Source organism: Bombina bombina, chromosome 6, assembly GCF_027579735.1.
Source record: "Bombina bombina isolate aBomBom1 chromosome 6, aBomBom1.pri, whole genome shotgun sequence".
NCBI lineage: Eukaryota > Metazoa > Chordata > Amphibia > Anura > Bombinatoridae > Bombina > Bombina bombina.
Window position 1 is genome coordinate 105,823,473 of NC_069504.1, and position 24,433 is coordinate 105,847,905.

General features: G+C 40.3%; 1 protein-coding gene across 1 annotated transcript in view; it reads right to left on the reverse strand.

The window, feature by feature from the left end:
* Window positions 1-24,433, reverse strand: part of RELN (reelin) — a 957,839-nt gene that overhangs the window by 164,257 nt on the left and 769,149 nt on the right. The window contains 1 exon segment of the mRNA XM_053716545.1: window positions 21,966-22,201. Within this exon segment, the coding sequence (XP_053572520.1) occupies window positions 21,966-22,201 (236 nt within the window).

The window sequence follows — 24,433 nt, forward strand, 5'->3', positions numbered from 1 at the left end:
TGCGCACAAACAGCCGCAATAAAGCCCCTATCACTCGCACGTAACTGTTAACACGCCACTCGTATATATATATATATATATAGAACTTTAAAGAACTTTAAAGACTTTAGCTGTTAATACATTAAAAAATCACTTTAAATAATGAAAGTACAGACAAAAAATCCTGGGCTATAGATAGTAACACGGTTGTTGTACGGTGACAACTCTGTCACGCTAAACTGTGACTTGTGCGCAGTCAAACTCATGCCAGCAATTAAGTAGCAAATGTGACAGCCAGAAATTAATGGGGACAGTTATTAAATTCTATAGAAGATGCTAAACAATAATAGTGACAGTATCTTGTCAATGTTAGGTGCAGGCTGTCACAGTGCTCCCACAAACCCCTCTAATAACACACCTGCCATAACCTGTTGTGAAGTCCTTATACCAGTTGCAAGACAAGATAAAGCTTAATATATCTCGTCAAAAAACTAAATGATACTTTGCAGTAAATTAACCTTTAGGCTTCCAAAATTAATAAAGCCTAACGCAACCTTCCACCACTGCAATAAACTCCCTGTACTGCTACCTTTACCATATAGAACCCTACCATATAGAACCCTAACAATGACCCCCAAATTTCAATAAATTACACACTTAGGCCCCAAGTTATCAAAGTCTGTCGGACCTGATCCGACAGTGCAGATCAGGTCTGACAGACCTCGCTGAATACTGCGAGCAATACGCTCGCCGTATTCAGCATTGCACCAGCAGCTCACAAGAGCTGCTGGTGCAACACCGCCCCCTGCAGACTCGCGGCCAATAGGCCGCCAGCAGGGGGTGTCAATCAACCCGATCGTACTCGATCGGGTTGATTCTCCGGCGATGTCTGTCTGCCTGCTCAGAGCAGGCGGACAGGTTATGGAGCAGCGGTCTTTGTGACCGCTGCTTCATAACTGCTGTTTCTGGCGAGCCTGCAAGATCGCCAGAAACACGGGGCATCAAGCTCCATTCGGAGCTTGATAAATATGCCCCTTTATCTCAGGTCCAATGCTCTTTATTCAGTCTCCAACATTATTATTATTATCGGTTATTTGTAGAGCGCCAACAGATTCCGCAGCGCTAACATCCAGAGGAAATTCCCCATTCATGACCCTTCAGTGCAATACCTCAGAACAAAGAGACCCCTCTCAGTAAATCCCACACCACAATACTTTTATCAGCATCTACAGGATCCCTCTAATGTCAAAGGGAACCCTTCAAACACCTAAGAACACTCTTCCAGTCTCTAAACCCATAAAAATACACCCCCAAAAACAGCCCCAAAAAACCTCAAGCTCATTATTTGAATCTCTGTTCCAATGTATGTGGGAGTTTGTGAACACAGGAACAGGACCCACTGAATTCCTCTTATTTGATATTAGCATGCCCTAGTCAAGTATTAAAGGGACATAATACTCATATGCTAAATCACTTGAAACTGTATAACTGTAAAAACCTGACAGTAAAATATCACCTGAGCATATCTATGTAAACAAGGAAGATATTTTTACCTCACAATTTCCTCAGCTCAGCAGAGTAAGTGCTGTGTAAAAAGTTATACTCAGCTGCTGTCCAGCTGCAGGTAAAAAAAATAAAAAATTACGAAATTAACTGCAGCCAATCAGCATCAGCAGTGCTAAGGTCATGAACTCTTTTACTGTAATCTCATAAGATTTGACTTCACGCTCATGAGATTTCATAGGGAAATAACATGAGAGTGCACGAGGCTCAATCCCTTAGCTGTCCCGGGACAGACATACTGATTTGCTGCTTAGAATTCCTTTACAATGGGATGTGGCTACTGAGGAACTTTTGAGGTAAAATATCTTTCTTTTTTACATAGAGATGTTCAGGTTATATTTTCTAGTCAGCTTTTTACAGCTATGCTGCATCACTTTCAAGTGTTTCAACATTTGGGTATCATGGCCCTTTAAATGGACAGTAAAGTAAAAATTAAACTTAAATGGATTACGTAGAGCATGACATTTGAAACAACTTGCCAATTTACTTCTGTTATCATTTTTACTTAGTTCTCTTGGTATCCTTTGTTAAAAAGTAATCCTAGGTTAGCTCAGAAGTATGCACGTCTTCAGCTACCTGGCAGCATTGTGTGCAACAATGTTTATAGCATTGTTATACATAGTAGCAAACACAGCTGCCAAAGACTGCTAAAGACACATGCATGCTCCTAAGCTCTTATCATCCTACCTAGGTTTACTCTTCAGCAAAAGATAGCAAGAGAACAAAGCAAATGTAATAATAGTAGTAAACTAGAACGTTATTTAAAAATTGTATTCTCTGGGGCCGAATTATCAAGCTCTGAATGGAGCTTAATGTCCCTGTTTCTGCACGAGCCTTCCGGCTCACCGGAAACAGTAGTTATGAAGCAGCGGTCTAAAGACCGCTGCTCCATAACTTGTCCGCTGCCTCTGAGGCTATACGATCGGGCTGATTGACACCCCCTGGCCGTGAATCTGCACATTGCACAAGAAGTTCATTAGATAAATGCTGACAGCGTATGCTATTGGCATTTATCGATGTGCGGCGGACATGATACGCTACATTGTATCATGTCCGTCCGCACTTTAGTAAATCGGTCCCCAATTCTAAATCATGAACATTTAAGTTTGACTTTAATGTTCCTTTGTTTATATAATTTGTGAATTTGTGATTTAAATGACCCCTATCAGAAATTATGTAAATATTATTTTTGTTACATTGTAACATTGATCAAAAGGCTTTCATCTTCTTTCAGCTATGTCAGATATTCAGTTTGTAGCGCTCCAATATGTTATGCAAAAAACTCTGTACCCTGTGCTATCAATATATTTTCCACTTGTAATCTAGACCTATGTACTGTTCTGCAGCCGGTGACATTCCCTTTAAAAAGCCCTTATTCTTATTTTAAAAAGCCCTTACTCTTATTCCCTTTGTTGTAGACAATTAGGGAATGATATAAAGCTCCTGTATTAATTAAGCAATCACTGTGTAGCATGATGCTTGGTGCAGGATCCAACTGACTTCTACGGGGAGTGGAAAAAACACAATTGTCAAAAGTATATTACAGGAAAAGCTAACAAAATAAAAATAATATCTAATTAATCATTTTATGGGGGATGTACGCTTTTTGTGTAACGTCCCTCTAAGCCTCGCTAAACATGCCCCATATGTACTTGGATAGATTAAATTAAAAGTTGCACATTTTAAGTCGTATCTAAGCAGAAGCCAATCTGTTTCCTTGGGATTGTACGCCATTGCTTTGTCTGCTATTTTTAAATCAGAGGTATACATACTCATAGCAGATATTTTTTGTAGCAGTAAAAGTCTTCAATATGAGACCCTAAAGAGCAATTTCTCTCAAATGGTTCAAAGCATGCAATACCGCACCCCACCAGTGGCGGTTATAGGGGGCTAACAAAGGTGGTGAAAAGACACAGAACACATAATATATGGAGCCACTTGGCAGAGCATGCGCTGCCTTTTGCAGTTCAGCGGGGGTGGTACATGTGCCTTTGGAGGTGCATAGTGCCCCACCCGAGCACCATAGAACCGTCACTGTAGCCACAGAAGAAGATGATTTGTTGTAATTTGAAGAACTTTATTGTCAACCAGCTGCCATCACAACTGATCTCCAAATACTTCTCAAGTCTTGGCAGTTTCATTTTGAAATCATTATTTCTCAATATAATGAAAACACCACCAATGATGAAGAAATTCAAAAGATTACTGAGAACCAGTCTCATGATTGGTCTTCCTCTCCCAGGATTCCAAAAGAAAAACATTTTTAGAATTGTTTTCATAGATGTTTAATAGCTGATATCTCACACATCAAATATGAGCTGCTATTAATTCCAAAAAACAATAATTACAACAATAACAGTTCATTTTAGGTCTGTTTTGTCATGGTAAAGCAGTCTTACTGGATAGAATGAACGCTCTTGAGGTGCTGGCTGTGGGTGTTAGGGCAAAATTTATCATTAGGCGAATGCCTCAATCAGTTGCAGACTCACTCATACTAGCTGTATGGCTGTGGACTAAATCTCAGACCAATACCCAGCTCCTTAAATTAATTATTGTACCTTATCAAGTCCAGCAATCCATGCCAGAGTTATGTTGCTAGCTGATTATCCATTGGGCACCCCTGTCCATCAAGAATTACGTTTGCCAAAATGTATGGAGTCACTATTGGCAGCTTGAGGAGCTCTGCTAACTACTTCTGCCAACATAGGAATGTCAACCTTCTGGACTGGCTGCCTGTCACTACTTTTATGCCTCATTTTAGGGGTGCTTGAGAACCTTACATAAACAGAACCTTGCATAAACAGCTATCAAGCTAATATTTGACTTTCTAAAATTATTTGGAGGAGCTTGTAGTACTGACCGTACTGCTTAGATAATCTCACCAGCTTTAGAGAATTAGGCTCTTTGTCTAGATTGAATGATTTTGATTGTTTATACTGCTCTACCAAAACAAATATGTCTGGACAAATGTAACTGAGGTGCTCTAATATGAAAAGTTACCATGGAAATTATATTTGGCAATATTACTTTGGTATTAATCGTTGCCTCATTATTGTGCTCCTCAACTAAATTTTAATTGTATTCTGAATTAACCAATATGTGTTTCATTTATACAAGGAAACACTGCCTGATGTGTGTGACTCTGCTTCCCAGAACACTCTCTGCTTGATAAGGTAGCAATTTCAAATTCAGAATACGGAGATGCAACTTTGAGCTCCTATTATGTACCAAGGTATACCCACCCCCACCAATATACTATGTTTAGGTTGAAGATCTGACATGTTTGGCCTCACAAATGTGTAGGTTAAACACAATGTTAAGAATACAATAACATATGATGCATATTCTCTATCTGTATTCCATACCAGCAGTGATTATGCAGAACTATTAAGTTTTCACAATAAAATATTTTCTTTTTTTTTTTTGGGGGGGGGGGGTGCCCTTTTGTCATATATGTGAATCCATCTTGGTTGAGGTCCTCATACTCAGCTTCAAAGACAGGACCTTTCTATTTTTGCTTTGAGCTTACTTACCAAAAAGCTAATATAATTTTAGAAAAATGACCCTCCAGAATGTGATTCATGAATGAGATTGTAAACCTAATTTATAAATAGATATCCTGCTCATGACTGGGTATTAACATGAATCTAATTTATTCACAAGGCATAGACTTCATGATCTAATAAAATCATCTCCTACTTTGAACTGAATTAGAAAACATTTTCCCATAAAATCAGAGCACAGGCAATGATACAATAACATCATTGCCATTTTCTGATTTGATTAAGGGTCTAATGATACACAATGGGAAGACTAGATAGTCCAAGTAAGAGATTGTGATTAATTAAAAATTATCATGGCATTTTGTACTTGCTCACTGCCTTTTATCTACAATGTGAATTGAATCAAAATTTACCTCAAAACATAACAGCCCTAGGTTTACTTGTTTAGAGTGACCATTTTTCTGCACTACTGTGTGAGTGGGAGATTACGACAAATAAGCCTCCATAACAAACCCAGAAAAGGTGCACTCTGCTCTCTGACAAGAGAGATTAAGTGTATGGGTCCACAAATTTAAGCATCATAAATGGCTTCTTTAGTCTCAAGAGGTAATTCACCTTGACACTTGGTTGACATGTCCTGCTCTCATGCATTTAGTTGCGCCAGAGCATGGGGTGTCACTGCACAAGAGGTACATTTTGTGACACAATGCTGCATAGCACGTGTCATTTGCAGTTAGACAGGTTATCTACATTAGAATGTGTCCACCTTTTTTTCTGTTAGTATCTGACCAGACAGACATATGTTTGTATTAACACCATGATACTTATTTAAGTCAGGATGCCTCTTGCACTTAAGCAAGTTCACAATTCAGGGGTATTTTGTCACCTGTTGCAGGGACACATCAAATGCGTACCAATTAGATATGGGAATAACTGGGAAACTACGACATCGGTAAGGGTGACACAGCCGCCTCCTCAAAGATCACAAAGACAAACACCTACTGAGATATTCAACCCTTCAGCCTAATTCTTAACATTTTTACTTTTTCATACACATATCTAGTCATCAGAGAGTAGCTAACAGCATTAACTTGAAAGATTTAAAATACCCCAGACTGCAAATCCCAATCCCAAATCCTTAATATATTTAAAAAGACAATAACATTGATAAAGCTAAAACAGTGACTTTACCACCCACTAAAACAATCCATTCCAGATCATAAAGATATCATACACTACAAAACTGACAACTAAATATATTATAAAACAAACAATCTTTATTTGTACTTATGACTGCTTATTTAGCTATAATATTACATTATGCGGTTTGAATCACTAAAGCTGTCCAGTATACAGTACATATATACACACACACACACACACACACACACACACACACACACACACACACACATATAAAAATACGTAACATTTGGTTTACTTAACATCTGGTTTACTTACATTCGGACGGGTAAACATGAAAAATCTAGGAAAAAGGCTTTTTGTGGGGGTTGGGTGTTCCCAGGGGTTTTAGCACACATGGAAGCAAATAGACGCAGGTAATGTGAAAGAAAAACATTATGAATAATTGATTTAACATTCTTGTTGACTGACAAATATTTCTAAATGAAGGATTTTTTACTTTTACTTACTTAAAGGAACAGCAAATGTAAAGGGCTCCGGTCAAAAGATGCTTAGAGGTGGTTCCAGTGGGAGGAGCTAACTGTGTTTGGAGCTAGTGAGCTGCTCACGAAGAGTGCACTGTTCAAATGACCCACCAAAGTGGAGTATTCCTTGGCCGTAGCAGTTTATATGGCCTGGAAGCTAGTGCATCGATCGCACAAGTGAAACTGGTAATGGAACCACCAGCAAAGCTAAATTGACCAACTGCCCGGGCACTCCTGAGTATCTAACCCCGACAGGGCATCGCTCCTGAATTTTGACACTTAGCTCTGAAAAGCTAGAAGCCGGGTATCCACGGACTACTTCCTGGGAGGCGGTCTAACTCGCAAGGATCTCTATTGGTATAGAAACCGGGAAGAGACAACAACAGCTCTAAGAGACTCACTGGTTTTGGTAGGTGGTGAGGTTGCCGCCACAGAGCGTACTGCTACACCACCCTACAGGAACCTGACACCCGTAGAGTTGAGGGCTGGATGCGGAAGAAAATGGTGGAGAGGAAAATGGAGGTGTCATTGAAAAGCAGTGAAGGCGCTTTGTTGATAGCTGCACTCACAGGCTGGGATGCAGCAGGCCACTAGTCCGCACCAAATGCAATTATTATACACATTCTGTTTGAGGTAACAGACTTGCTCTGACTATACCTGGAAAAGTCACAGAAAACAAAGTGTCCAGCACCAATCTGCTTAAGGTGGGTGCACGTTGTAGGTTCCTGTATCCACCCAAATTCAATCAGCATACAAAAGACAGCAGCACCATTCCTTCACAGCAAAGTTATGTGTTTATTGGGACATAACCAACAAAGTACAACAACGTTTCGGTCTACAAGACCTTAATCATGTTGCATACAAAGAACAACTAATTAATCTTATTTAAACCCAATATAGGCAGAGTTTCAAATCTCAGGTTGAGATGTTAACCCTTTCAACATCTCCTGCACTAAACTAGTTACACTATATCTCCCTCTACTGGTGAACTATCAAATTACATAAAAAAATTACATAAAAAACCTAGTGCACACAGAATTCACATTAAACATTCACTGCGCAGAATGTAGTACAACTCTTAGGAGAAAACAAGACAACACATTAAAATACATATGTATAAACAGCTTACCAATCATGTATAAACAAATTTCTCAATATATATCTCCTTTATGTTAACTGCCATTCTATCTCCCTTTGCATTCCTTTTCGCTCCAGAGAGTTCAATTTAAATATCCAATAGCTCTCCCTTTCCTTTAAGAGCTTAATCATGTATCCCCCTCTCCTGAGTCTCCCCACATGCTCAATAATTTGAAATCTTAATTGAGATACCGTATGACCTGATTTATAAAGTGGTGGGCCCCAGGTGCCTTAAGTACACTTCCACTTATATTAGACTTATGTTCATTCATGCTGTCCCTATTTTTTCTAGTGGACTCAACTATATAGATTTTTGCACAGGGGCACTTAATTAAATATACAGCACAGTCTGTATTACATGTGATATACCTGTAAATGTGTATGTTTCTGTTTATTACCTCTAACACTAAAAACTTAATAAAAGAAAATACTCTATATCTGACTGGGACTTAAAAGAAAAAGTTGTAGAGTTAAATCATCCTTGTCCGGATTCATTCTGATGATTGACAAGCTCTGCTCTTGAGCAATTGGTTGTGCAACAGCAGAGTGCGTGGCTGCACAAACAATTGCTTGTGCAATGATAACTGCCTGCTTGCCATGATCCCAGACGGGAACATTTTCTATCCATTGTTTGATAAATGGGGCTGCCGGTGAAAGAGCACTGTTGAAAAGGACATTAAACTGCTGGGTACAACTACAATAGAACGGTAACTACTTACTGTGCTGTGCACAGGGGGAAAAAACAAGCATGGAGAGAAGTAACTATGATATTGTAGTTGTACCCAGCAGTTTAATGTCCCTTTAAACAGTGCTCTTTCACAGGCAGCCCCATTTATCAAACAATGGATGGAAAATGTTCATGCCCCGTTCAGTAAAACGCTCTCCTTCTTTCTCCCTGCTCCATGCTGTCTCCTTTCTCCTTCCTGCTCCATGCTACCTTCTCCCTTTTATGCCCTCCCAGCGCTATGCAACCTCCTCCCTCCTCTGTCCTCCTAGATCTATGCAACCTCCTCCCTGCTGCCTCCTCCATCCTCTGTACTATGAGCTCCATGCAAACTCCTCCCTGCTGCTCCTCCCTCCTCTGTCCTCTCAGCTCCATGCAACCTTCTCCCTCCTCTGTCCTCTCTGCTCCATGCAACCTCTTCCCTGCTGCCTACCTGCTCAATGCAACTCCCTCTCTCCTCCAAGCAGCCTCCCCTGTCCTCTCTGCTCCATGCAACTTCCCATCTCCTCCATGGAACCTCCTGAATTGTTAACATAACCCATTCTTTTTCTTCAAATTTCCACCAATTTGTTAGCAACTGAATAGAAAACTCAGACCTTTTGATGCAAAATGTAAGAAAATAAATATATGTGTATATAATTAAAATAATAATTAACTTTGCATTAAAAGGTCTGAATCTTCTATTTAGCTGCATATAAATTGTTTGAAGTCTGAAGAAAAAGAAGGGGTTAATATGTTTAAAAAATCAGGAAGTTCTGGGGGGCGGAGCCGGCAGCTGGAGAGATGGCAGCATAACTCTGGAGCTCCACTTTAAAGGCCCTTATATCATCAGGAGTCCTGACCATCCTTGCTCCTAAACTCTCCTACAATATTCCCCAGCACCTTTAAAACCTGTGGCAACAACTCAGAGGGATAATTTTTTCATCTCCCCCTGAACCAGAGACACTCAGCACTCCGGACCAAATTCAGGCCGCATCCGCCATCAGGCCACAAGTATACCTCCTTACTGGTCATCAGGGGCCACAACCAAGCTCCCAGGAAGGCTCACAGCTTAAAACGAAGGGCCTCAGGACTGAAAAACGACACCCGATTTTCGAGTCGGACCGGAAAAAATTTTTAGCCCTGGGATTGGGCCTACACCGGAACTCCGCTTCCTCCAGGGTAAGAATTTTCATTTACCCTAACATACCAGCTCATCCACACAGAGACAGGCCCATTCCCTAACTGTAACCCGGCCACAATTAATAATCAGTCACTGTACGGCCCTTACAGGCCTCTGCTAAAAATTGATCCTAGGGATTGGGCCTACTACAGGACCAGCTCCGGTTACAGACCAGCTACATAGTCTAACCCATCTTCTATGCCTGATCAATAAAACAGGAACTGCAGCTCTAATACTTTACATAACCTTTTATACATCAGAGAAAATAAATAACAGCTTAGCTGCCTTTAACCACTGACTTTGCAGCTCTTTTGAAAAACAAACCCACAGAAATATCCAATGCTTGGCTTTTAAACTCAGCCTGGAGATCAAGCCCTCCTTTCTATAATTTGCTGCTGCGATTACAGTGCAGACCTTAACCCCTTCCACCTGCAATAAACCACTGATGAGCATCTTTCATTTATTATCAGTGATTACAAGATCCTTTTGTCTGTTTTGAGGACTAATTCTTCTACCAGCATATACCTCATAAGTGTTACATTGCATAAGACAATCTTGTCACAAGAGACCCAAGAATCACGCCACGTGCATCCCTGGTCCAACATGGCGACTAAACGCAATATCAAACACGATAAAATACCAAAGTCTATAACAGGGAAATCAAACCTAATGTCCTCTTTCCTACATAGTTCAGACACAACGAATACCTCTCCTGCCTCCCTTAAAACTGGGGACAAAACTCCTCAAACACTGTCACAGGAATCTCAACCAAACAGAACTTTACCAACTGAATGCCAGCTCTCTCCCTCTTTTTAACAAAATTTACCATCGAAAAAGAACATTGCGGACATAGTCCGTTCCTGTATTAGAGAGGAGCTGGCTGAATTAAAGCAGGACATTCACACCTTATGTTTTCAGGTTGAATCTCTTGAAAGTAACCAAGAAATCATTAAAGAGGATGTACAGCAACTAACTGACCAAGTAACCTCCCAACATGAGACCATACTTTCTCTTCAAGATAAGCTCGACGATCTCGAGAATCGAAGCAGGCGCAAAAATATATGTATCAGAGGAGAGCCAGAGTCAGTCTTGCCCAAAGATTTCCCGGTTTATTTACAGGATCTATTTCGACATTTGAAAGAATCTTCCTATACTGAGGATATCCCATGGGTTACAGCTCATAGAACTTTGAGACCAAAACCTCCTGACTCAGCCCCGCCATGGGATATTGTGATCCACCTAAAGAACTTTCAAGAAAAAGAAATGCTCTTACGACAATCCCGCAAAACTCAGCTTGTAAGATTCAGAGGTAATGTCCTACAATTCTTCCAAGATTTATCAACTTGCACCTTAAAACGCAGGAAGGAATTTTCACCTCTTACTACCCTGCTAAGAAATAAGAGAATCCCCTACAGATGGGGCTTTCCAACACTATTAGCAATAGCACCCGAGTGGTCTGCAGAACTCCAGAGGACACTCAAACCTTTTGTACAACACTTGGACTTGAACCCCCTACAGAAACTCTACCTGAACCACAGAGCTCACAAATCTCCAAAGGACGAAGCAATCCAAACGGGTCCTGGCACACAGCCCTTCCCAAGAAAGCCAAGTCAAAAGACACCACCACAAGAAGGCAACCCACCACCAGCTTGGCCCCCTCTGAAAATTCACCCTTGTGAACTCTTTACCCCTAATTCAGTAACACTGAACAAATAGATTGATATTTTGGACAGTGTCACCCCCCGGGACAGGCAAGTACTGGTCATCATTATTTAGTTTTGTTTTTTTCTCAACTCAGCAATTTATAACCTTCTGTTATTCACAGAGTGAGAGCAAAGACAGACTTTAATAACCCCTCTCCCATATTGCTTTCCTCACCCTCTCCCCCCTTCCCACCTATCCTTTCTTCTTCCTACCTCCCTTACCTTCCCCCCCTTCAGGATTCCTAACCAATATCATTAAAAATATTCAGAATTTACAGGGCACTTTATGGTACTGCCCCCAACCTACTCTCAGTTATGACCTATAATAGGCAGAGAGACTTTTTGTTTTTTTGTTAACATGTTAATGTTTTTCATGGTTTACAATGTTATAATGTTTGTTACGAGATACTGTTTAAGTTGTCACCTGTTAAATGAATGTTTTTCTCCTGCAGAGATATGCTCACACATTTATAAGCTACACATATATTATGGGTTCTATATGACCTCATACACACAACCAGACAACATACCTCAGCAAAAACACCATGTCGTTTAAAATTAAGAACGATGAAACTCGTAAACTAATCCTTCTCACACAAAATGCTAAGGCTAAGATCTAAAGCCCTCTTAGACCTTTCAAAAAGACAGGTAGATATCTTGTTCTTACAAGAGACTCATTTTAAGAAAAACAAGGAACCCAAATACTTTGGGAAAACATTCACCATCCACTATCACAGCTCCAATACCTCAAAAAGAAGTGGAGTTAGTATTTTATTGCACAAGTCACTTCCCTTCACCCATATCCAAACCTCTAAAGACACTGAAGGCTGATGTCTTGGCCTAGTGGGTCTGCTTTATGGCAGACCTATCACCCTGGTAAATATCTACGCCCCGAACGTAAATCAAGCCCCTTTCTTTAAACAAATATTTAACCGCATTGTAGACATCGCAAAAGGACCTATCTTTGTTGCGGGAGATTTTAATGTCCCCATTCACCCTACTAAGGACAGCTCCAACCCCATGATAGCGATATCGAAAAAGGTCACTAATGTATTATGGACAGGTTTGAGAAACCTTAACCTTCACGATACCTGGCGTTTCATCCACCAGGACACCCGAGACTATACCTTTTTTTCCCACCCTAACAGAACACACAGTCGCATAGACTACATTTTCACCAACCAGCCAGCCCTAGCCTTTGTCAACAGATGCGTTATTTCCCCCACATCATGGTCAGACCATTCGGCGGTAAAACTAAACATATCATGGACAAACACCCCTCTAACATCATATACGTGGAAATTAGATAACTCCCTCCTTAAGAACCCAGACACAATTAAGAAACTCACTAACACCATTGAAGAATATTTTAAACTGAACATCCCCTCGACAACCAACAAATATACAATCTGGGAAGCTCATAAGTGTGTGCTTAGGGGCGAATTAATTAAAATGAAGGCTCATTTCCAAAAACTACACCGACAACAATATAATGAGTTATCAGATACCTTCGCCCGTCTGGACCTGGCCCACAAACAATCCCCTACAGACCCTGATATACTGAACGACTTATAAAGTGCTAAACAAGCATTAGACGGCTTCCTACAAATAGAATACCAGACGCTTCGCGCAAAAACTAATAGCATGTTTTATTATGAAAACAACAGGTCTGGCAAGTTATTAGCAAGAGCCTTGAAAAAAAAGAGATTGAAATCCTATATTAACGAACTACAAACACCTAACTGCCCCCACACCCTAAAAACTACTAAAGAAATTCTACAATCCTTTCATGACTATTATTCCACCCTATATAATATTCAAAGAAATTAGCCCTCTCAAGGCCCTTCTCCAGATCTGATTTCTTATATCTCCAGTGCGCATCTGCCCACTATAACATCTGACCAACTTAAAACCCTCAACAATCCCATTACCCAAACTGAACTCCTCACAGCCATAAAATCACTTAATAATGGGAAAAGCCCAGGACCAGACGGTTTCACTGGAAAGTATTATCACACCTTTTCCTCTCAACTTTCCCCCTATCTTACTCAACTATTCAATGAACAATAAACAGACACCAATCCATTCCCCCAATCCATGCTAGAAGCGCAAGTAGTAGTGATCCCAAAGCCAGGTAAACCCCCTACAACGCCCGCTAATTTCCGCCCAATCTTCCTTCTTAACATAGACATCAAACTTTATGCTAAAATATTGGTCACCCGTATTAACTCTATACTCCCATCAATCATACACATTAATCAGGCCGGTTTCACTCCTCTTAGAGAGGCTAAAGACAATACGACCAAAATTCTTTTATTAATGGAACATGCAGTTAACAACCATATCCCCTCCGTGTTCATCTCTATGGACGTAGAGAAAGCCTTTGACAGGCTAAACTGGCAATTTCTGAAGGAGACACTTGCACAATTCGGCTTCGACTCAATTTTCACTGGAAAAATATTCTCCCTTTACAACAGCCCCCAAGCCAAAATAAAATTGAATGATACCTTGTCCCAGCCATTCTCAATCACAAACGGTACGAGACAGGGATGACCCCTCTCCCCTATATTATTTATCCTCACAATGGAGGTTCTAGCATCACATATCAGACATAATACAGACATACAGGGGTTCACAATTGCTCACCAGGAATATAAAGCAACCTTATACGCTGATGACCTCTTTCTCACACTAACACGACCCCATGACTCACTTCCCCCCCTCATTCAAACACTACACTTATACGGCAATTTTTCAAATTTCAAAATCAATATTACCAAATCAGAATTGCTCCCACTTGGAGTACAAACAGAGGAAATCACCGCGATACAAGCACTCGTACACTTTCGCATACAACCGCGTTCTATAAAATACCTTGGAGTGTATATTTCCCCCCATACACAAGTCACACTTGACACCAATTATAAAGTCATAGCCGACTCAATACAAAACATGTTGCGCTCCTGGAGCAATAAACCAATCTCATGGTTAGGCAGAATTAACTCAGTCAAAATGATTCTCCTCCCGAAACTACTATACCTCTTCCAAACCCTACCGATCCCAATCCCCAAATCTGTAATACACAACCTTCAAAAATCCTTCATCTCCTATATATGGCAACACAAAAGACCTTGGATAGCTACTGCCACCCTCTATCGCCCTAAGGAATTAGGTGGCCTCGGGATCCCAAACCTTATCCAATACAGACTGGCTAGCTTCTATACCAGAATAATACACTGGTGCAGACATTCAGTTCACAAAGAATGGGTTCTTTTAGAACACTCGTTATCACATACTTCACATCTTGGCAGGAAGTGCTGGTTGCATCCCACCAAAAGAAACTTACCTACATGTCTACCAACAATCACTAGATAAACTTTAAAATTATGGGACGCATCCATAAAACAATATAACCACATCTCAACTATACCCTCTCCGCTAACACCTCTTTGCGAAAATCCAGATTCTCCAATACCATTCCCCACCCACATAACTCAAACACCCCACATTGTAAACTCCTCTCCCTGCCTTACAGTCATTCAAAACGGGAAAATCAAACCCTTAACCGAACTCGCCCCCATCCTGGACAAAATACACATAGAATGGTTTAGATACCAACTAACAGACTTCCTTGCCAAACACCCACATATGCTACAACTTTTTTGCTCCCATACTGGTTTCGAAAGCAGCTGTATTTATGACACCCTTCACAAGGGCTTTCTATCTTTTACATACCAATTACTCATGCAGCCGAGCAGCATGTCCCTCCCCTCGTACATAGAAAAATGGGAAGCAGAGATTGGAATTACACAAACCCCAAAGGAATGGCAAAAAATCTTCTCCTGCATGACAAAATCCTCCTCATCCATTTATGTAATGGAAATGAATGTTAAGTTACTATATAGATGGTACTACACGTCCCACCGGCTTCACACCATTTTCCCTACACACTCATCGGAATGCTGGAGAGGTTGCCAAAATATTGGCACCCCTACACACATATGGTGGACGTGCCCAACAGCTCAAGCATATTGGGAAGCTATCAGAGTCAAATTTGAAAAAGTTCTATCTCTAAGTCTCAAGCTCGACATCTGTTTTTTTATCTTTAATAAATTTACCAAAATAACTTGCAAACTTCGACTAGCTCTACTGACTATCATGACAAACTCAGCAAAGCGACTAATTCCAAAAAAACTGGAAATGCAATACACTTCCATCTATCCATGTCTGGAGAGAAACAACCACTCATTCTCTCCAACTAGAAAAATATTGTTTTACTTGTAACAAACAAATAGCCGACTACCACTCGATATACTTTTTGTGGGAGGAATCTCTTAATCTGAAATCCCCCACACTCAAGACCACCACCCTCACATCCCCTCCTCAAACTCAAAATCACTGACCGCCCTTAGCTGACGTACTTGACGCTTTCACTTATTACCTTAAACTGGACAGAAGGTCATTTCAAAAGCCTGATAATCAACGACACAACAATTTACACCTCTGCAGGAGCTATGTATGTATATATATTTATACATCCATTTGTATTGTTTATTGTATCTTTTCATTTATTTATTGATTTAATTTCTCTCTCACCTAGTTTAAATAACTTACCTATGCAACCTAAACTTGTTCATTGAACGATACATATGCCCACAACTCATTTATGTTGAAAAATTGTATCATGTTTCATGTATATGGAATCATTGTTATTACACTGTTGCATATGTAACTGTTTTAATTCTGCATTGTATGCAGCGATTTTATGTTCAATAAAGCTTTTGAAAACCAAAAAAAAATAAAAAAAATAAATAAATCAGGAAGTTCCATGCGGAAGGCAGGAGTTTGCATGGAGCAAGGAGGACAGAGGAGGTTGCATGGAGCAGGGATCAGGAAGGAGGGAGCAGAGTGGAAGTTGCATGGAGGAGGGAGGAGGTTACATGGAGCAGGGAAGACAGAGGTGGGAGGAGGCTGAATGAAGTAGGGAAGACAGAGGAGGAAGGAAGTTGCATGGATGAGGCTGCATGGATCAGGGAGGACAGAGGAGGGAGGAGGCAGCAAGAAACAGGGAGGAGGTTATATGGAGCAGGGAGGAGAGAGGAGGCTGCATGGAGGAAAAAAATCACGAAGGAGGTTACATGGAAGAGGGAGTAGGATGCATGGAGCAAAGAGGACAGAGAAGGGAGGAGGCAGCATGGAGAAGGGAGGAGGCAGCATGAAGCAGGAAGGATGCAGTAAAAAGGAGGCAGTTTTACAGGAGGGAGAAGGAAGGATAGAGTTTCAGAGGAGGGAGCATGGACTTTTAATGGATGGAATAGGGAGGTTTACATGAGGGGGATGAAGCAGAGGGAGCTTAGGAGTAACAAGGAAGGATGTATTAAATTAAACACCATAATGGTGAAATTGTGGTAGATTGGAGTTAGGGCCACACCTGGATTTAATCAATTCAACCAATTTCATGCTCTAAAAATGTTCATCACAAACACCCTAGAGCAGTGTTTTTCAGTTCAGTCGTCAGGGCAAACCCATGGGCCAGTTTTTCATGATATCTGAACTAGAGCACAGGTGAAATAATCATTTGATCAGTGAGCACAGTAACCACAGTAACCATACTCTCATCCATCAACACTGCCCAAGAGGACTAGTTACAACAACTAGGGAACTCCCTATTTGGACTCTTATTGTATTGTAAATTAAAACTCAAACTTTCATGATATAGCTTGTCATGTTAAACACGTTGTCAATTTACATCTTATGGGGGGTAGTTATCAAGCCGTCTACTTTTCTGGCTTCGCCGGCCCAATACGTCCGCCTAAGCTCGCCTACCTTCGCCGCCGCGGACCTTGAATACGTTCGCCTAAGTTATCAAATAAAGCTGTCAAAAAGCCGCGGGGCGATGAGCAGCGGACTGTGAGAGTTATCACTCATCCGATCTCGCTGCCCTTCGGCTTTTTCCCAGCTTTATTGCTAGCCTGTCACTAAGCACTCACACTAAACTACACTGTTCTACCCCCTATACCGGCGCCCCCGGAGGCCCCCGCAACTAAATAAAGTTACTAACCCCTAAACCGCCGCTCCTAGACCCCGCCGCAAGTCTTATAAATGTATTAACCCCTAAACCGCCGCTCCTAGACCCCGCCGCAAGTCTTATAAATGTATTAACCCCTAAACCGCCGCTCCCGGACACCGCTGCCACCTACATTATACCTAGTAACCCCTATCCTGCCCCCCCTATACCGTCGCCCTCTATTATAAAATTATTAACCCCTATCCTGCTGATCCCGCACCTCTCCGCAACTAAATAAATAGTTTAACCCCTAAACCGCCGCTCCATGAACCCGCCGCAACCTATAATAAATTTATTAACCCCTATCCTGCCCCCCACTACGCCGCCGCCACTGTAATAAAATGATTAACCCCTAAACCTAAGTCTAACCCTAACCCTAACGCCCCCCTAACTTAAATATTAATTAAATACATCTAAATAAATTAACTCTTATTAACTAAATGAATCCTATTTAAAACTAAATACTTACTTATAAAATAAACCCTAATATAGCTACAATATAAATAATAATTATATTCTAGCTATCTTAGGATTTATATTTATTTTACAGGTACCTTTCAATTTATTTTAACCATGTACAATAACTATTAAATAGTTATTAACTATTTAATAGCTTACCTAGCTAAAATAAACTGAAATTAACCTGTAAAATAAAAAATAACCTAAGTTACAATTACACCTAACACTACACTATACTTTAATAAATTATTCCTATTTAAAACTAAATACTTACCTGTAAAAAAAACCCTAAGATAGCTACAATATAATTAATAATTATATTATAGCTATCTTAGGATTTATATTTATTTTACAGGTAACTTTGTATTTATTTTAGCTAGTTAGAATAGTTATTAAATAGTTATTAACTATTTAATAACTACCTAGCTAAAAGAAATACAAAATTACCTGTAAAATAAATCCTAACCTAAGTTACAATTAAACCTAATACTACACTATCATTAAATTAACTAAATAAACTACCTACAAATAACTACAATGAAATACAATTACATAAACTAACTAAAGTACAAAAAATAAAAAAAGCTAAGTTACAAAAAATAAAAAATTAAGTTACAAACATGTTCAAAATATTACAACAATTTTAAGCTACTTACACCTAATCTAAGCCCCCTAATAAAATAACAAAGCCCCCCAAAATAAAAAAAATCCCTACCTTATTCTAAATTACATAAATTTCAAAGCTCTTTTACCTTACCAGCCCTTAAAAGGGCCATTTGTGGGGGCATGCCCCAAAAAGTTCAGCTCTTTTGCCTGTAAAAGAAAAATACAACCCCCCCCCCAACATTAAAACCCACCACCCACATACCCCTAATCTAACCCAAACCCCCTTACAAAAACCTAACACTAATCCCCTGAAGATCATCCTACCTTGAGTCGTCTTCACTCAGCCGAGCCACCGATGGAACTGAAGAGGACATCCGGAGCGGAAGAAGTTAATCCTCCAAGCGGCGCTGAAGAAATCTTCCATCCGATGAAGTCATCATCCAGGCGGCGCTGAAGAAGTCTTCGATCCGGCCGATGTCATCTTCAAAGAGGCGCTGAAGAGGTCTTCTATCCGGGCGAAGTCATCTTCCAAGCCGGGTCTTGAATCTTCCTTCCGCCGACGCGGAACCACCTTCTTCACCGACGGACTACGACGAATGACGGCTCCTTTAAGGGACGTCATCCAAGATGGCGTCCCCTCAATTCCGATTGGCTGATAGGATTCTATCAGCCAATCGGAATTAAGGTAGGAAAATCTGATTGGCTGATGGAATCAGCCAATCAGATTCAAGTTCAATCCGATTGGCTGATCCAATCAGCCAATCAGATTGAGCTCGCATTCTATTGGCTGATCGGAACAGCCAATAGAATGCAAGCTCAATCTGATTGGCTGATTCCATCAGCCAATCAGATTTTTCCTACCTTAATTCCGATTGGCTGATAGAATCCTATCAGCCAATCGGAATTGAGGGGACGCCATCTTGGATGACGTCCCTTAAAGGAGCCGTCATTCGTCGTAGTCCGTCGGTGAAGAAGGTGGTTCCGCATCGGCGGAAGGAAGATTCAAGACCCGGCTTGGAAGATGACTTCGCCCGGATAGAAGACCTCTTCAGCGCCTCTTTGAAGATGACATCGGCCGGATCGAAGACTTCTTCAGCGCCGCCTGGATGATGACTTCATCGGATGGAAGATTTCTTCAGCGCCGCTTGGAGGATTAACTTCTTCCGCTCCGGATGTCCTCTTCAGTTCCATCGGTGGCTCGGCTGAGTGAAGACGACTCAAGGTAGGATGATCTTCAGGGGATTAGTGTTAGGTTTTTGTAAGGGGGTTTGGGTTAGATTAGGGGTATGTGGGTGGTGGGTTTTAATGTTGGGGGGGGGGGTTGTATTTTTCTTTTACAGGCAAAAGAGCTGAACTTTTTGGGGCATGCCCCCACAAATGGCCCTTTTAAGGGCTGGTAAGGTAAAAGAGCTTTGAAATTTATGTAATTTAGAATAGGGTAGGGATTTTTTTTATTTTGGGGGGGTTTGTTATTTTATTAGGGGGCTTAGATTAGGTGTAAGTAGCTTAAAATTGTTGTAATATTTTGAACATGTTTGTAACTTAATTTTTTATTTTTTGTAACTTAGCTTTTTTTATTTTTTGTACTTTAGTTAGTTTATGTAATTGTATTTCATTGTAGTTATTTGTAGGTAGTTTATTTAATTAATTTAATGATAGTGTAGTATTAGGTTTAATTGTAACTTAAGTTAGGATTTATTTTACAGGTAATTTTGTATTTCTTTTAGCTAGGTAGTTATTAAATAGTTAATAACTATTTAATAACTATTCTAACTAGCTAAAATAAATACAAAGTTACCTGTAAACTAAATATAAATCCTAAGATAGCTATAATATAAGTATTAATTACATTGTAGCTATCTTAGGGTTTATTTTACAGGTAAGTATTTATTTTTAAATAGGAATAATTTATTAAAGTATAGTGTAGTGTTAGGTGTAATTGTAACTTAGGTTAGGATTTATTTCACAGGTACATTTCTCTTTATTTTAGCTAGGTAAGCTATTAAATAGTTAATAACTATTTAATAGCTATTGTACATGGTTAAAATAAATTGAAAGGTACCTGTAAAATAAAAATAAATCCTAAGATAGCTAGAATATAATTATTATTTATATTGTAGCTATATTAGGGTTTATTTTAAAGGTAAGTATTTAGTTTTAAATAGGATTCATTTAGTTAATAAGAGTTAATTTATTTAGATGTATTTAATTAATATTTAAGTTAGGGGGCGTTAGGGTTAGACTTAGGTTTAGGGGTTAATAATTTTATTACAGTGGCGGCGGCGTAGTGGGGGGCAGGATAGGGGTTAATAAATTTATTATAGGTGGCGACGGTGTAGGGGGGGCAGATTAGGGGTTAATACATTTAATATAGGTTGCGGCGGGTTCAGGGAGCGGCGGTTTAGGGGTTAATACATTTATTATAGTTGCGGTGGGCTCCGGGAGCGGAGGTTTAGGGGTTAATATGTATAGAGTAGCTTGCGGTGGGCTCCGGGAGCGGCGGTTTAGGGGGTAATAACTTTATTTAGTTGCGGCGGTGTAGGGGGGGTCAGATTAGTGGTGTTTAGACTCGGGGTACATGTTAGGGTGTTAGGTGTAGACAGCTCCCATAGAAATCAATGGGATGTCTGTCAGCAGCGAACTTGTACTTTCGCTATGGTCAGACTCCCATTGATTCCTATGGGATCCGCCGCCTCCAGGGGTGGCGGATTGAAAACCAGGTACGCTGGGCCGTAAAAGTGCCGAGCGTACCTGCTAGTTTTTTGATAGCTAGCAAAAGTAGTGAGAATGTGCCGCACTTGTGTGCGGAACATCTGGAGTGACGTAAGAATCGATCTGTGTCGGACTGAGTCCGGCGGATCGAAGCTTACGTCACAAAATTCTACTTTTGCCGGTCTCGAGCCTTTGATAACTAAGGCAAATCAGCCTCGCCACAAATACGCTGCGGAATTCCAGCGTATTTGAGGTTGACGGCTTGATAACTACCCCCCTTTATCTTCTTGCTTCATTCTTTTGGTATCCTTTATTAAAAAGCATACCTATGTAGGCTAATGATCAGCAATGCACTGCTGAAAGCTAGCTACTGATAGGTGGCTGCACATGTAAGCTTGTCATTGGGTCACCCAATGTATTCAGCTAGATTCTAGTAGTGCTTTGCAGCAACATTAACTAAGGATACAAAGAAAATGAAGCAAATTTATTAAGGTGGTTCAAAATTCTATGCTCTAATTTAATCATGAAATAATTTTGGGTTCCCTGTCACTTTTAAATAATAATTATAATAAAAAAGAATGATGCAAGAAATATTATTCAATATAAAAAAGGACTAATGTACATCAAGCAGTATGTTTTGCATTTTCTTTGTAAGACACAGTGGAATGTAAACAATAACTCACCTTGAAGCCAGTGACCTGGGTACCACAATAGTTATCCGTGTCCAGCCTTCATAGTCTCCAGCATAGTACATAGTTGGTTCTCCCAACTCCCGAGAGCTTCCTTCACAGTCTTTGATTCCAGGTGATGCAGGATAGCAGCCCTCTCTCACCAGGGACCAAGACAAGCCAGCATCATGTGAGTACTGAAGAACCACTGGGGCCAAGTTGCTGAACTCGCTGGTGCAACCTACATTCAACTGAAGCACAGAATGGGTCATCTTTAGGTTTTTATTCAATACCTATATCTATACTGATGAATTAGATCAGCCAGCACTCAGAAGAAAGTACATTTTTTCAAAGCGACTTTTGACCAGTGAGCATCAAACGTTAAGTTATGCAGTGCCCAACTAAGACATAATAATAATTAAATTATCATGCATTCCCATCAACCCAACAAGGTGATTATATATATTTTTAAAAAATTTACTTAGAACTTTATGGAAAATAATCCCAAATTCTGTTCTTGAGTCAACAGTTTCTGAACTCTTGATGTGTTTGGTTTCCTCACAAACACTAGATAATCACACTGCTACTCTATGAGGCCTATTATTTTGAAAGGTCTTGCGGACCTGATCCGACAGTGCGGATCAGGTCTGCAAGACCTCGATGAATGCGGAGAGCAATACGCTCTCCGTATTCAGCATTGCACCAGCAGCTCACAAGAGCTGCTAGTGCAACGCCGCCCCTGCTGATTCGCGGCCAATCGGCCGCCAGCAGGGAGGTGTCAATCAACCCGATCGCATTTGATCGGGTTGAATTGCAGCGATTCCTGTCCGTCTCATCAGAGCAGGCGGACAGGGTTATGAAGCAGCGTTCTTTAGACCGCTGCCTCATAACTGGTGTTTCTGGCGAGTCTGAAGACTCACCAGAAATACGGCCCTTCAAGCTCCGTATGGAGCTTGATAAATGGGCCTCTATATATGTTCAATCATCCTCTTATTAGAGGGACAGTCTGCTTGACAATGTTTATTGTTTAAAAATATAGATATTCCCTTTATTATCAATTCCCCAGTTTTGCTAACCAACACTGTTATATTAATACACTTTTTACCTCTGTGGTTACCTTGGATCTAAGCCTCTGCAGACTGTCCCCTTATCTCAGTTCTTATCCCCCTTATCCACAGGAGTGAGCACAATGTTATCTATATGACATATATGAACTAGCACTGTCTAGTTGTAAAAAACTGTCAAAATGCACTGAAATAAGAGGTGGCCTTCAAGAGCTTAGAAATTAGCATATGACCCTGTCTAGGTTTAGTTTTCAACAAAGAATACCAAGAGAACAAAGCATATTTTATTATACAATTATATTGGAAAGTTGTTTAAAATTGCATGCACTATATGAATCATAAAAGTTTAATTTTGACTAGACTGCTAAGGGACTACAGCACTTGATACAATAGATCTAAACTTTATTTACAAGATATATTGGACTAGATTACGAGTGGAGTGCTATTTATCGCTCCTGCTCATGCATTAACTGTGCTAGAAGTAAGCTTTTTGAGTGCGTCGGGTAGAGTGCGTATAAAAAGTTGAAAGTAAAAAGTTTTCGCATGAGCACTAACCCAACACGTGCAATAAGCCGAAGTTAGAATATTGCGACCGCATTAATGTATTCCCCTATAGAAGTCAATGGGGCAAGAAAAGTGGGAAAAAACCCTACTTGTGCACATTTTCTCAAGTGAGCTAACCCGACATGAAAATTTATGCCTAGGTTACGATTTCTGCGTTTGGGTTAAAAAGCAGCGTTAAGGGGTCCTAACGCTGCTTTTTAACGCCCGCTGGTATTACGAGATTGGCAGGTACAGGTGTACCGCTCACTTTTCTTCCGCGACTTTTGTCTACTGCAAATCCCCTTACGTAAATTGCGTATCCTATCTTTTTAATGGGATTTTCCTAACGCCAGTATTACAAGTCTTGGAAGAAGTGAGCGGCACAGCCTCTACCGCCAAGACTCCTACTGCATTTAAAAGTCAGTAGTTAAGAGCTTTATGGGCTAACGCCGGAACATAAAGCTCTTAACTAAAGTGCTACAAAGTACACTAACACCCATAAACTACCTATGAACCCCTAAACCGAGGCCCCCCCCACATCGCAAACACTAAAATAAAATGATTTAACCCCTAATCTACTGACCGGACATCGCCGCACTTCCGCCTTGCAAACACTATAATAAATTTTATTGACCCCTAATCTGCCGTCCCTAACATCGCCGACACCTACCTACAATTATTAACCCCTAATCTGCCGCCCCCAACGTCGCCGCTACTATATTAAAGTTATTAACCCCTAAACCTAAGTCTAACCCTAACTCTAACACCCCTAATTTAAATCTATTATTAATAAATCAAAATAAATTTACTATAATTAAATAAATTATTCCTATTTAAAACTAAATTCTTACCTATGAAATAAACCCTAATATAGCT